This window comes from Paroedura picta, chromosome 8 (genome assembly GCF_049243985.1).
Source record: "Paroedura picta isolate Pp20150507F chromosome 8, Ppicta_v3.0, whole genome shotgun sequence".
NCBI classification, from domain to species: Eukaryota; Metazoa; Chordata; class Lepidosauria; order Squamata; family Gekkonidae; genus Paroedura; species Paroedura picta.
This window is the reverse complement of record NC_135376.1, coordinates 36,365,122-36,381,010: the sequence shown is the minus strand read 5'-3', so window position 1 is coordinate 36,381,010 and position 15,889 is coordinate 36,365,122. Positions and strand designations below refer to the sequence as shown.

At 41.4% G+C, this 15,889-nt stretch overlaps 1 protein-coding gene across 3 annotated transcripts in view; it reads right to left on the bottom strand.

Annotated features, from left to right (window-relative positions):
• FARP2 (FERM, ARH/RhoGEF and pleckstrin domain protein 2) overlaps nt 1-15,889 on the bottom strand; it is a 72,913-nt gene that overhangs the window by 3,562 nt on the left and 53,462 nt on the right. For 2 of the 3 annotated variants that reach the window (XM_077349039.1, XM_077349038.1), the window contains exons 15-24: nt 14,044-14,133; nt 12,449-12,582; nt 11,265-11,346; nt 9,879-10,116; nt 6,033-6,163; nt 4,288-4,356; nt 3,247-3,336; nt 2,507-2,589; nt 1,942-2,060; nt 1,129-1,292 (exon numbers count right to left, since the gene is read on the bottom strand). In XM_077349039.1, coding sequence (XP_077205154.1) covers nt 1,129-1,292; nt 1,942-2,060; nt 2,507-2,589; nt 3,247-3,336; nt 4,288-4,356; nt 6,033-6,163; nt 9,879-10,116; nt 11,265-11,346; nt 12,449-12,582; nt 14,044-14,133 — 1,200 coding nt within the window. Of the gene's footprint in view, nt 1-38; nt 179-1,128; nt 1,293-1,941; nt 2,061-2,506; nt 2,590-3,246; nt 3,337-4,287; nt 4,357-6,032; nt 6,164-9,878; nt 10,117-11,264; nt 11,347-12,448; nt 12,583-14,043; nt 14,134-15,889 lie in introns of all 3 variants that reach the window. The other variant, XM_077349040.1, reaches the window with a different exon arrangement.

The following is a 15,889-nucleotide window of genomic DNA, read 5'->3' as shown; positions in this document are numbered from 1 at the left end:
CTTTCTGTCAGCAATGGGAACAGTAGAAGCTGTTTTACCTGAATCATGCATAGATAGTCAGACAAGGATAGGCTCTGGTTCCGGTACCAGCAAACGTGGGTGATTGTGTTGGGCCGCTGAGTCTGGCCCAGCAGATAGCGAGGAGGAAGCTCTGGAGAAACAGTGACAGAGCAGAAAACTAACCAGAGAGAGGGCAAAGGACATGGAGAGAAAGAAAAATAGAGATTTAGAACAAGCAAGGGTAGTACATAAAAGGTCTGTTAAAAGAAATATGAAAAAGCAAATGATGCTTTAAAGAGGGAAGAGATGCAAAGAAGCCATGAGATTCAGTATTCAGGGCCTAAGATGGCCACTACAGGGGTTATGGTGCTTTGGGGGAAAAGAAGATTAATAAAATTTATTAACGAAAGGAACTCCTTAGAAGAAGGTATCTGTGGGTGATACTGCATGCTTTTGGATTCCCACCCGAAACCTGTTTTTCTTGATGAAGTTTGGAGCAGCTTCAGTAGCAGATATCTTTGCACACTCCTATGTAGCTGAGCCTAATGAATAGCTCAAGGCACAAAAATGAAGTCACAGATGTTCCTACCACTGCCCTGTGTGCCTCCAATTCTTCTCCCATTTCCTGCAGCACTGTTGAGAGATGAAAGCTAGATGCTGATCAGGACACATTAAAGTCTAGAGTCCCAGAATATACAGAGATACATCCCCCAAATGAGGGAACATCAAGGCTGTCTTGCAGCAGAAGTCATCTCTTTCAACCAACCCTGATCTTGGACACTATGGACGAGTGGGGACCTCATGTGCATATAGGCTTTGACAGTCCAAACACCATAGGAATTGAAGAACAATTTACAGAGTCTCAGGAACTCAGAAGAAAATGTGGGGCTTCAGGTATGATTCCTGCCCTTTTAATCTTCTTTCCTCAAAGCACCCCCTTATTAGAAACAGAAAGAACATGCAATGACCACATGTACACACACATCCACTTGCACTCTCTCATGTGGCCAGTGAAATTACTGAAGGCAATGGGGGAGAGGGTACCCCACATATATACACAGCGCAGAGAAACCAGCAACCAAGACAAGACTGGTAAGTGAAAGTGACATGTGCTCTGCTGCTGGGTACCTCGACGGCCACACTGTGATCAGTCATGGAGACGCTGGTGTTGCGGTACCAGCAGACATGCATGGTAGTGTTGGCACGGTGGTGGCTCTGCCTGTCCAGGGAGCTACGAGAAGAATGTATGTCCTCTTCGGACTCCTGTTCTAGAGAAACCTCATCAGAGGATCCTGGGGGAGGAGAAGGGAGCAAGAATTTAACAGACTGTTGTACGTGGATAGTGCTAGCGCATGGATCCCTCAAGTATGTTGGCACCTCCCTCTCAACAGGAAGGGTCACCGTGCATGTATGCAGTACAGTGCTGCTGGCCTCCAGGGCTTTCATAGTCCAAAGCTTCTTTCAGTCATTAGGCTGAAAACAAAAAAAAATGTAGTTTGGGGGGGGGGGGAGTTGAAGCCACCCGAGAGTGGTCTTAATTTCTTGAAGGGGAGGTGGTGCACTGCTCAAGGAAGAAAACTGGATGGAAAAATGCCACAGGTGTCTCAGTGGCCATGGAGGGAAAACCCACAGATAAGAATAGCCAGTCAGGAGAATGCAAGATACAAACATCTAGGTACACCTAAAATAACAGGTTTAAAGGGACTGATGCTTTATAATGGGAAAAATGGGATAGGAAAAATAATGCAAAATGCATTAATACTATTGCTTTCCCGGCTGGAGTTTTGATATCTGCCAAGCCTGGAGTCCCAGGGAGGATATGGTGGTTCTAACCAAAAGGTTCGTAAGCTATGTGATCTATGCTACTTCTGTCCTAAGGAATCATGCAGACTGCACATCTACCCTGAGATCATAAACAGAAAGTGGCATGATATGACTCACTGTTAGAATGGTTGCACATGGAGTTGTCTAGAGACATCTCTGATTTCTCACTGGATTTCTTGGCCATTTCAATTGCCATGTTTAGATCTTCCATCCATTTCCCCATTTCTAGACGAGTGCTAGGAAGAATAAACAGATGGGACAGGTAGTTTATTGTTCCACCAATATTTTGGGCAAAGCCTTTCTATTTCATAAATATCCACCCAAAGGCATGATTTGCAGGTACAATAACTACTCAAGCGTTTTGTATTTATAAAGTCATACAATAGATTAGCAGTTTTCTAATATTCTGACATGTTTTCAACAGGCTGCTGGGTATGGCTTGGAGCACATCTCCAGGGAGAGTGTGGGAAGGAGAGGCTTTACCTCGCTAGGTTGCTGTTTATGACTTCAGACAGGAAATCTTCCACTCTCCCTTGCTCAGCAGGGAGTCGGGGAAGGGGGTGTGATTAGCAGTGCAAGCTATAGGGATTTCAGTGTGTCTAGCCTGGAATATCTCTGGACAGGGCCACATTATTTTAAACCACCCCTTTCCAGACCTTTTTGTTAATTGTGCAGTGTTTACCTTGCTGCCACAACTATGGTTTTTTGAGCTGAATAGATTGTGAAGCAATGAGGGACAGACCATTCATTTTCACTTTCTTCTACCTGCAGCAAAACAAATTTGCCTCATTACCTGGTTAATACTGACACAGATTTATGATATAACATAAAAATAAATGACCTGAGAACTGCAACAAATCTGCAGGCTTGCTACTTCAGAAGTACTGCTACTTTGCGACTATTTTTTCCTACTGGGAAAACTATTAGCTAAACCCCAAATCCCGCATTGCCACTTTTGATGCCGGTAAGCAGGATTTCTATAACTTACCGGAGGATCCAGCACTATTAGCTAAAAATCAAAGAAAAGAAAAAGGTTTCTATTAAGCAGTGGGATGAAATTGCTATTCCTTGGTATGGAAATTGCATCAGTTAGCAACTCTAAGGAAGCAATCCTAAACAGGTCTACTCAGAAACAGACCTCCATTCTACTCAGTGGGGCTTACTCCCAGGAAAGTGCACCAAATGTAGTCTCAGAAATAGCAATATAACCGCTGTTCATTTTCCCAACTACCCTAATTCTAGAAAGTGAACTGTGTTTGCTCATCTATCCCTCCATAACGAACGTACGTATGAATATCTGAGGAAAAGCTTCAAACTACCCGAGTGATTTGAGTCGGATCAGTATGAAAAGGAAGTCCAGACTCACATACAATGGCCTGCTTTACTATTTTAAAGCTTAGCTGCTGGGAAAGAACTACTTACTAGCATCCCATGTAGAGGGAGGTGCCCATGAATTTTGAACTGATTCGTGCCCGTGACTCCTTTGCTTGTATACAGCAACATATCTGAGAACTGAAAAGGCATGGAAAAATTTGTCAAAGCACATCTGTCAAATCAAAGTGTGCCTTATCTTTAGGCATTTGCTAGAAAAAAGTTGGGAATTTAGACAAGCTGGTTCCTAGATTGTTATGTTACACTGTAAGAACAACATTCAATCAACTGATTGTTTAAGTTCCACTAGCCAGGGGAGAAGAAATGGACCTTGCCAGGGAACTGGGGCTGGGAAACTGCTGGAAATCTGCCATGCAGAAGCAACACTGCTGCTGCCACCTATCTGCAGCAACAATGGGGAACCCACACAAGCCTGTCCCCGTGCAGAAACTAGTTTGGACATCAACCCAAACACTCCCCGAAATGGATAAAAGTAAGAGCTCATCCTGTAGCACGCACAAAGCAGATGTCCATTGCAGCCCAGTATCTATAAGCCAGTTTGGTGTAGTGGTTAGGAGTGCGGACTTCTAATCTGGCATGCTGGGTTTGATTCTGCACTCCCTCACATGCAACCAACTGGGTGACCTTGGGCTCACCCATTGCACTGATAAAACTGTTCTGACTGGGCAGTGATATCAGGGCTCTCTCAGCCTCAACCACCTCACAGGGTGTCTGTTGTGGGGAGAGGAAAGGGAAGACAACTGTAAGCCGCTTTGAGACTCCTCCGGGTAGAGAAAAGCAACATGTAAGAACCAACTACATTTCTTCTTCTATAAAGAAGCACAAAATCTAAGCTTTGCAGCAGTCAGGGCCTGTGAACATACAATTCACACTGCATATAAAGGATGATTTATATTTTGGTGATTAAACAATCACAACATTTCACTTAAAGATCTTGCCCTTTTCAACAAACTGCAGAACAGAATGCACAGGAAACTTGCCTTTAGTAATATCAACCGTCACACTACTGCAGCAGCTTAACCTCTGCAAACATCACTGAGAGTCTCAACCTTGAACAAAGACAACACTCACCAGAAAGAACATCCGCTGCTGCAAACCCTTTTTTGTGAGCTTGTATAGGCAGCCTTCCCGGATAAATTCCTGTGGAAAAGTCACACGAATACTGAATCAGTTTTAATTACTCTTTATATTCTATGAAATCCGGCAATCTATTTATTTATACCCCTAACTATATTTTTATTTAAAAAAATGTCATGCTGTAAAAGAGTTTGCAGATGCAATTGGCTTAAGACAGTGCTATACCAGAAGAATTTGTTTTAACCTTGCTATGACAGACCAGGATTATCATCAGAAAGTATAAAATTGTAAACAATATGTTACCTAGCTATAACTACCTAGACAGAATTTTAGAAGATATTAAACTTTTACTTTGATACACTCACCCACTGAACATTTTTCACTTTGTCACAGACCAGGAATGGAGACTGATCTAAGAGATCTACTAGTTAGATCACAGGAACTTACATGATTCATATAAGTAAAGCGCATTTTTTTCCCAATGGCATTTGATGTTCAGGGGGGGGGTCACTTAGTGGTTTAGCATATGCTTTGCATGCAGAAGGTGCCGGGTGAAGTGCTGTTAAAGTTTTAAAAATCTAGCAGAGCAGTTGTGGAAATTTAGAAAATTGTTGCCAGTCAGAGATGCTGCTGCCGAGCTAGGAAGGCCAATGATCTGATATAGTATATGGCAGCTTCATACGCAACTGTAGCTCAGAACTGCAAAATACCCCCATTTGTTTCCCTTCCAACATTCTCATAGTAAATACATGAAGACAGATTGCACAACAGTGCAGCTATCAATGATGGACTCCCATGTTGGGTTATAAGACATGGAACTTTGAAAGAATTTTTGATCTTTAAAATAACTATCTGGACAATCCACCAAAAGAGGAACCTGTTCAGGGTCAAACTAGATGAGATGGGTGACTCTAAGTTTCTCTTGGGGATGTGGTGCCATTACAAACAGTCAGTTCCCACCTGGGAGCTCCTTAAAATTGCACTGCAGGGACCTGGTTGTGGTCAGGACCACTGCAGCACAGGTGTAGGAGGGGAACCTGCCTTCCCCCAGGTGTTCTTTGTCCCCTAAAATGGTAATGGGGGGGGGTTACAGGCAAATAACCCATGGCACTATTTGGGATTGGAAAAACAATGTGGGGGAGGCAGGATTCTGTCCTCCCTTTAGGCCATGCTGTTCCTGATCAGAATTGGACACCCACAGTGCAGTTTAAAGGAGTTCCTAGATGAGAACTTGCTCTTTAAAATGGTGGCTATTCTCATCCATCAGCTTGGCCCTGACTAAGTACATATAAGTCTTACTTCAGACTGGGAAAATCTGTAGGTTGCAATGCTTTTGGGAAAGAGTAGCAATATTTGTCAACAAACCTTATAAAGCATAATCTAGGGACCCCCATTGCAATTTTTTTCCAGAGTCCTCACTCCCCTCTTCCTGTGGTCACTGGACGGCTGCCTTTCAAGCTCCACTGAGCCATCCATCCTCAAAGCAATACATTGAAGCCCACATCACCTACTCTTTAAAAGCAATTTTAAGTAGGATGTTTGTATTAAATACACGTGGTTCTACAAGTCAGGAGTCAGAAAGTAGCTGATTCTAGTGGACCACAATTTCCTGGGCCTCAGTTTAATAAATGCTGCGATGAAGTGATCATACAGGAGTATGTACTGAGGAATTAGTAGAAAGTTCAGAAAAGTTCTTTAAAATAACAGGGCTTAAAGCTAAGCAAAAAAAAGCTGCTTACTCTGCCAGCAACTACAAGGTTATCAATGCCAAGCAAGTCATGTTGTAACTCTGTTAACTTCTGGAAATTCTCCAAGCGGATCAGGCTGTTTTGAAGCTGTGATGTCATTTCTGTGACCTCCTTCAGTGCATCTGCAGAAGAGAATCACAAAATCCAAAACTAACAGATCAGGGCAGATCAAAGGCCTCACAGTGCAACCCTAAACAGATTTGCAACTTTCTAAAGCAATTGAAGCAATGGGCTTAGAATGGCACAGCTCTGATCAGTATTGTACTCCTAGTTTTCCATTCATTAGAACTCTGTATAAAGAATTAAGGTATTATCTGAACACTAATATTTCACATACATGAGAAATATCACTGAAGTTTGAGATGTTAGATTTTTTTCCTTTACAAGGGCGTGGGTCTTACAGAATATGTGCCTAAGGACATGTATAGATATGTTTTTCCACTGTCCTTTCCTTTCTCCCAATGCCCTCCCCCCAACCTCCAAAATGCTAGTGCTGGAGGCTGTGAGATTCATAGACTGTCATGTAGTCCAGGGGATTGCTGTGCAGTGGAGAAACCCGGATGGCATGTTCCTGTATCAAATTAATTTCTTTCATGTCAGAGACAAAGAGAAAGGGGAGAATGATTCTGCTTAGTTCTCCCTTTACACTGTAGTATTTACAATTTGCACACACAAAAATATGGTCTAGGTAACTAGCACTATGTGAAAACCTTGAGAATGGATTGTTTATAAACCCATATTTGTTTTAAATAATTATACTTCAAATAACAACCTGCAATGTGATTTGCAAGGAAAAACAGTTGAAAGTTAAACAAGTACTATATAATCTTATTTATGAGACATTACAGAGCAAATGGGGAGCAAATATAGTGTATCGATATGCTATTACAAGTATAAACCAGCTTGTACTTTAGCAACTGCCCCCAGGTGACTAGGATTTTCCACAGGTATAATAGCTGCCTCAGGCAACAGGGAGACAGCTAAATGCCTGGTCTCTTGTGCTAGACACCACAGTATCTGGAAATCTGTATGTGTAACTCATTCTCTATCCCAGATTTAATACGGCTGAAAAGAGAATGAAGAAGCTGCACATACAACCTCCATACTCTATAGCAAGGGTAGTCAAACTGTGGCCCTCCAGATGTACATGGACTACAATTCCCATGATCCCCTGCCAGTGAATGCTAGCAGGGCTCATGGAAATTGTAGTCCATGGACATCTGGAGGGCCGCAGTTTGACTACCCCTGTGAGGGTAGCACTATGGAAGATATATTCCCACTGCTTCACTTCTCCTCCTGGCTAGAAAGGAAACAGATGTAGCTATGAGAACAGCCTCCATAGTGCTACTCACCAAATGTGGCTGGAGATCCGGGCCTGCTAAACCAAGATGACCCCACAGGACGCAGTGGAAGCAGCAGCACAACGCAGGCACGAAGGTCCGTGCACAGGAGTAGCTGCAGAGAGAAGCCAACTTTTGTTCCCCCCTCCCCCAGTAACTGTTTCAAAGGCTGATGTAGACCGACCTCATGTCATGGAAGGGAGAATAATGTAAGTGGAAAGAAGAAAACAAAAAGATGGCTATAAAACTAAAAACTGAGAGGGGAGAACAAAGAATCGCACAACTAGCACAAGACCACCAGCAGGGTTTGACACCAGTCTGTTGTAAACAAGGGTTATCGTGACATTTTAAAAGTAGTTTTTGATATGCATAGGGATTTGCTGTTCAAAAAGACAAACACACACATCCTGTAGGAGTGCAGCCAAATCCTTGGATATGCCTGGTGGCTTTTTGGATCCCAGCCTGAAAGCTTCAATATTCAGTTAGTTTGTGCCAACAAAAAATAATCCCCTGTTTCTGGAGGAGATGTTTTTTTTAGCAAATTACTGCTATTAAATCATATTGAACATGAATAGCAGTGTGCCAGGTCACCCACTAAGGTCAAAATAAGCATTTTATAGACTAAAATAAGGACAGTTTCAATACCCCAGGACAGCTGGGCAGATATATTCAGAAATCAAACATCTTTTGACAGTTTGGTGGTTGCTTATTTGTAAGCTGAGAAGTGACTGGTAAACAAAGACAACCTGAACAAACATGACCAAGTATATTTAACCTACTCTAAACGCTTCTATAATACGGGCTGCCCATTTTTTAGGGTTACCCTTGTGAGAGCTATGGGAGGCTGCTTATGTGCAATGCCCAATTACCTAACCATTTGTGTTTGAGGTCAGCCATGCAAATAAAGCACATTTGCACATACATAAATGATTGTATTTTGTGAAGCAGGTGCTTTAAAAAAAACAGTGGTTTATATTATAGGGATGTGGAAGGCAAGGTCTAGAGAGACAGAAGAATATGGAAGGAAGAAGAAAATATCAGTGATCCAGGAAACGATGCAGTACACCTACTTTGTGTTGATAACCATCCATAACCATCTTCTGGCCTTTGAGACTTTGGTCCCTGCATTTCCATTTTACTTCTGGTCATGAGTGCAAAAGATTCCCAGATGGCAAATTTCACAGTAAACTGTGCACTAAGCAGGGTTCTCTTAAATTCTGAAGTTGACACTAGTTGTCATCTATTCAGTTACAACTTTCTTTGTAACTGAGAGCCTTTTAAAAACACAGTTCATCTTGCCACAGCATCTTTACTGTAGACTATCTTACTCCATCAGGCATTGAAGTGAGTGGGGGTAGTGATGTGGAATTAGGACAACATATTCAACCATTTCAATGGAGGGCAGGGCAAAATTGTCATAAATAGTAACAGGCACAAAGGCTTCTCATTTCAATCGTTCACATTTTCAGTTAAGTTGATTTCAGAAAATCAACAGATCTCCATGAATGCGTGAATCATTCTAGAAAGTCACACCACTCACAGATGGTAGAAGTGCCAAGATAAAAGATATGAACAGATGCTGCTCTTCAGGGGTGGGCAATAGCCCCATAGATACAGGGGTTCCAGACCATTTAAGTCTTTTAAAGTAAGAATCAAAACCCTGAACCTGATTTGGTCTCCAATCTGGAGCCAGTGCAGCTGGGAGGTCACAGGTGTAATATATGCTTTCCATGGGGTCCTCATGAGGACCTTAGTTGTTGCATTCTGGTCCAGTTGGAGTTTCTGGAGCAGCCCCAAGGGCAGCCCTGTTTAGAGTGAGTTACAGAAGTCTAGTCTGGAGGTGACTGCTACATGGATCACAGTAGCTAAGTTGGATGTCAACAGGTAAGGTGCAAGCTGTCGCACCAGGCAAGTGACATTTGTGACCTGGGCATCCATTGATAGGGATGCATCCAGGGTCACATTCAGGTTCTTGACAATGGCTGAAGGTGTTAAGTGGACCCTGTCACAGGAGTTGCACTGCATTACCCTAGATGTTTTGACCCAGCCAAAGGACCTCAATCTTAGCTGGATTTAACTTCAGTTGATTCCACTTGAACTAGTTCACCACAGCCTCCAGACATTTGGCCAGAAAATCTGGGGGTGTTGACAGAGGGTCAACCATCAGCAGAAATAGCTGGGTGTTACTGGCATACTGATGGCAACCCAACCTAAAAGTTAGGACCAGCTGGGTGAGGGGGCACATGTAGATGTTAAATAACATTGGAGAGAGAATGACAGTTGTACTTTCAGGCCCCATCTAGAAGTTGGCACCCTTTGCTGTAGTTGCAAGGGGCTGCTGTATGAGAAGGAATAAGGGGAATGAGGGGAATGATCCACCACAAGTTCCTCCTGATCATGCATCCCTAAGAACCATCCCAGTCTGTTAACATCAGTGCAAAAAACACAGAAAATGCTAACCACAGGTTTTCAAAATTTTGCCTGATCTATCACTCACTCCTGCAGTTGGCGTAGTCCCGATGATCTACTGTGTAGTGCTTGCAAAGTCTCCCCAGGATCAATTTGTAGTGCATTAACCTCTGGATGGGTTTAAGCAGGAAAGTATTGAGTGGCAAATAGCAAACCTTCTGGAGTTCAAATTCCTTATAAACCATTTCCAGTTTTTTTGTGTATTTAGTTGCTTTCTCAAGCTCTGTCAGAACCTCATCATGTTTCTGTAAGTAGCCGGTAAGCTCCTGGGGGATAACAAATGAAGAGGGCATTAGTTGATGCATGAGAACACTTGCCCAATATCTTATCAGTGAGCTGAAGCTGCTGGTGCTGACTTAATATTCTCTGCAAAACTGATCATGATATTAAGAAATGTCAGTGCTGTTTTGTAAGAAAAATAAGTCTTTACACAGAAGAAGAAGAGTTGGTTCTTATATGCTGCTATTCTCCACCCAAAGGAGTCTCAAAGCAGCTTACAATCGCCTTCCCTTTCCTCTCCCCAGAAAAGATGCCCTGTGAGGTAGGTGAGGCTTAGAGAGCCCTGATATTCCTGCTCAGTCAGAACAGCTTTATGAGTTCTGTGGCGAGCCCAAGGTCACCCAGCTGGCTGCATGTGGGAGAGTGCATTTGATAAACCTCAGCAACTACCATTAGAAGGAAGAACCCTGAAGAGGGATCATACAAGCATCATGTTTATTTTTATTTACTTACATTTGAACTTGCAAAACAGCTTTAAACAGGGCCCCATGGATAATTCCAGTGTACTGGGGGCTGTTACATTATATCTGCCAAGTTCCCACCAGAGGTGGGGGAATCCCTCAACCCCTGCTACTGTTGACTGTTGGTAGCATTTTCTGATAATATTAGAAATCCTTGTGTGAAATTCTACAAAAAGAAATTTCTTTTTGTAGTCCACATAGAACCACACCGTTGTTACCATTACAGAGCTTAACAAGAGGGGATTTTTTAAAATTAGTACAAGGAGAATTAGAAACCCCTATTTTATTTATTTATATTTTGAGTCATTGACCACCACTCCCGGACCATGGCTGGCTCGTGGCAGTTTACAAAAAGACAATAAAACAAGGATAAAACACATATCCCCACCGGCCTACAACCAGTCAATATTCTCCCCAATTTCCCCAACCAGTCCCAGAATGCTCCGTCCACCAACCTCGGAAGGTTGCCCAAGATCAATGGGCATTTAGGGCCAAAGAGGCCGTTAGGGGCCGTTGAAGGAAGGACCCAGGTCTTTCATAGCCTGGACTCAACCAAATGCCTGGTGGAAAAGCTCCGTTTTGCAGGCCCTGCAGAATTGTGATAACTAATAAGAAGAGATAGTACAGAATGGAAGCGGGAAAGACATTGCTGAGTGTTGTTTGTATTTCCATACCTTTAGCATATGCATATTTCTAAGCATTAAATCACCAATTCGTTGATAATCTCCTTTTGTGGGAGCATTTGACCGTCCTTCCCTGTCATCAGAAGAGGACAAAAAGTTATGATTATGATTTAATTCTGAACCTCTTTCTCTGCTCATTTAAAAAGGTTTAATAGCAGCAAATAAAATATGAATTATGACTCTGTGGGCAGCTAGTGTTAATAAGACAGTAGCATCATAATACAATGCACAAGTGTTGGTGCAACATTTAAAAGAACACATTAAATTATAATAATAAATAACAATAAAATCAATAAAAGAATGAAAATGAACTAAGAAAACAACAAACTAAATCTAAGGGGATGGTTAAGAAATCAACCAAAATCTGGAGAAAATGTTCACCTGGCACTTAAAACTGATCAGACTTGTCATTTCAGCTAGAAGCAGCTTACTGTGGCATCCTAGCCAGTTGATGAAAGGGAAAACAGTCCAGCATTCATAAGCAGTTCACAACAGAATTCAGTCATCTAGGCATAGGGTGTATGATGAGACACCTTTTTTTACTCTTACATATGGCTTATAATGTAAAGCGCACCTAAAAATAAATTGATTTCAGGAAAATTGTTTTGTTGAAGAAGTCACAGGAACATCAATGAGTTACTACTAAGGTTGCCAGCTCTGATTTGAGAAATTCCTGGAGATTTGGGAGGGGGGTGAGGTTTGGAGAAGGGGACTTGTAGAGGGGAGGGTCTTCAGCAAGGTGTAATACTGTAGAAACCAACTTCCAAAGCTGCCTTTTTCTCCAGGAGAACTGATCTCTGTCAGCCGGAGACCAGTCGTAATACCAGATCTCCAGCCACCATCTGGAGGTTGGCAACCCTAGTTGCCTTAGTTACACTTCAGGGACCATTTTTTGTCAGATTAACACTATAACTTCAGGAAAACATACCACTGTTTTCTCAATTCCATGCTCCTTCCTTATTCACTTAAGACCAAGTTCACCCTGGAAACAGCTCCTATGACCTTACTGGAACTTTTAGAACTATTGCATCTCAAAGCTGGCCATTTCCAATAGGAGCTTCTGAGGCTGACTTCATGAAAAAAGAATTCAGCAAACATGACACAAGGGACTTCATCAGTGACTAAGTAATTCCAAGAATTCCAATATTTACCAGCACAATGCTATTAATGCTTACCAAAGTGCTAGCCGCTGCTCCAGTTCTTTGAGAAATCCTCTGTGAAATTCATAAATAGGGTCTATGTTAGAGAAGAACAAGGTCATAAGGCCTTCAGGCATGGCATTCTCTTTGACAACTGCACTGCGGAACCACTACAAAAGAGAGAGAGATGGAGAAAGAAAAAGAGATAAGAAGCAGGTGTTTGACCTGAAGAACCCAGCAAAACATACAAGGACATTTAAAAAATATAAAGCCAATTCGTCAGCAGAGGGCATGTTCTTTAAACGAGACCTTTCTGCAAGTATATTTCAAATCACAGCCAAGTATAATGCAACAGTACATGCCTTCCACAAACAATATTTATGAAAAAAAGGAACAAGCAGGGTTCTCAACATATGAAAATACTACTGAAAGAGGATAGTTCATTAATTTTGTTGCAGTAATAATGTATGTATATATGTATATATTTACTCTCCAAACAATGAAACCAGTTAAACTCAATAGTGGGGAATTTAGATCATGAGATGTTTCTGGTGCAAATTATAAGGAAAATGAAGTTTTATAATATTTTAGATAAACCTCAGCAACTACCATTAGAAGGAAGAACCTTGAACAGGGATCACACAAGCATCATGTTTATTTTTATTTACTTACATTTGTTTGGTACTTAAATTTTTTGGGGATCATACAACAGATCAAAAATCTACAATCATAAAACTTTTAACAAAACAGCGTGCAACAGATTTAAAAGTCCAGAATCTCAGAGTTTGATAATAATAGACCCATTAAGACAATATTAAAACAACAAAATTAAGCAAATGATGAAAAGATTAATTCAAGGAACAAGTCAATATATGTGCTAAAAATCCATCAGTGACTGAAATTAAGAATATCCCTGTCAAATAAAGAGTCTTAGAGGACAAAAGGGGAGGGGAGAATTACCCCTTAATGAAAAGCCTGTAAGCCTAAGGAATCTCTCAGGACAGAAAATTCCAAGGCTACAGCAACTACACAGAAACCTTGCTGCATGTGGAAACCAACCTGATGAACTTGCAAAGCAACTTTAAATAGGGCCCCATGGATAATTCCAGTGTACTTGGGGGTGTGTTATATTAGTTCTGCCAAGTTCCCACCAGAGGTGGGAAAATCCCTCACCCCCTGCTACTGTTGACTGTTAGCATGGACAGCAAAGGGGGATGTTAAATGACTATTAGGCGACTATGTAATATCACTTTGGAAAAAAACCTGGAAATAATGTCATGTGTTTCCTGTTTATGTACTTTCCCTCTCCCATCTCCCACCAGTTGCCATGCCTGGCAATCCTAGTCTATATAGGAATAGATCCTCTCTGAGCTAGTCTGGGCCTAAGTCAGACAGGCCAAAGTCAGCATCTTAGGCTAGCCTATCTGATTCCATATTGGTGCAACATATCCACATCTGATCATATGCACAAGCCTTGTTGTGATATTGTAGTAGGTGCAATTTCTGTTGTAAAGTACTTTTGGTCACCATTGGGGGGAACTCTAAAATGATCCTAACACAGCCTCATACAATATTGAAAACAGCTCCCTTCAAAGGAAAAAAAAAGAACACAGTATGATGAAACAACTTACTACTGTTAGGACTTCAAGGTCTTTTAAATAAGTTCGTTCGGTAGCAAGAATTTCTTTTGCAATGAAATATGCTTTGTCTGCTGGGTATCGCTGAAAGAAATAAGGAAATCCCAAATAAATGAAACCAAAATGTTTTTTATTAACCACGGACTTGGTAAACCTCCTGAAAACATCTGGATGGAACAATATAGTGGGCAGCTGCAACAATGATTTCGTGATGTGTTTTTTAAAGTTTCCGTTTTAAAAGGGCCTTTGAAATATGCATACTGCATATATTCTTTGATATAATCTGGAACCTGAGCAATGAACAGGAGTTTCATTAATCCATTTAGGTTTAATTCATATTGATTTACGCCAACAATCAATTAATTTTAGTACTGCCTACTGCTAATTTTAAGCTATTGATTTTAAATTAGTGGTTTTATGTATAAAATACCTAAGTAAATAATGTATTCTATTATGTTTTATTGCCATTTATACTGTGAGCCACCCTGAATGCCTGTAAGATAGAAAGGTGGCAAATAAATGTTTTAAATAAACAATGACCTAGGACTAGTGACTAGAAATATAGTGTCTGTCTTGATCAAGTAACACACACAGTAATAAATGTTCAGTGGTCCTAAACAGCATATGGGAATGCACAATCCCATCCATATTGCAAGACTTAGAAGAATTATTCTATTATTCATACTATGCCAGGCTGATAGGAATCATATGGCCACAGTCGCATACACTCGGCATTTCTTGGACCACTCCACGCAGCCTTCCTTATCCACCAAAGTGGCCAGGTGCAACACAGCCTTCCGCCTTCTCTCTACTGTGAGGGCACAAGGGGGAAGGCCTCAGGAATAAATGGTGCTATAACGGTGTGAAATGGAAAACAGCCACTGTGCTTCTCTGGCAAGATGCCTGTGCATCTGATTTGAGATTTCCGTTTCTTGGCCGCATTTAGAATGACGGAAGCAGAAGTAAGATAACTGGAAGCCACAAAGTGGCTTTCAAATCTCAGATAAGGCACTAAACCACAACTCTGCATCTTACAATATTTTTGATTCATATATACACACACTATTGTTGTGGAAAAATAACACAAAGTCAGTCTTAAATATTCCTTAATTTTGTCAAGTGTAACAGAACCGAAAACTTTCCCCAGGTGTATTTGAGGTGATACGGGGGTGGGGAGGGGCAGAGGGAGAGGGAAGACTCTTAGTTGGAAGGCTAATTCTCCTGTTTTGAGATATCATTTTAGGGTTTTGTGTTTTGTTCCATGTGGTTTCACCATTCATCGGGATTTCCTAATCAATACTGCTGTTAATGGGTAAAACCTGCCAAAGGCTTGAGCTAAACTTTCTAGATGACAGAGACAAGTCCCTACCTGCCGCTCAAGAAAGGTGCTTTGAAAAGATGAAAAACAATTCTTGAAAAGGGATATAGACATGCAACTCTAGCACCCAGAGGTCACAACAAAGGGCCGAGGCTTCTCATGTTTTCTTTAATTACATCTGAAATTTTAGTCGTTGTACCTGTTCCCCATAAAATAGGAGCACTAATGCCTTGCAGATAAATGAAGACATTTAATACCTTCCTGGCCAGAAAGGGAACTGGTAGAACAAAGAGGACTTGCTCCTTTTAGCAGTTTAAGGACTGTGCATTTATTTTCCTATAAATACATTGTTGACAAAGCCATTTAATAATTCTGTGCAAAGCACCAGCATCCTTTACACCATAAGGCTTCATTATAAGCATAGAAACTTATAAGAAGAAGAAGAGTTGGTTCTTATATGCCGCTTTTCTCTACCCGAAGGAGGCTCAAAGCGGCTTATAGTCGCCTTCACTTTCCTCTCCC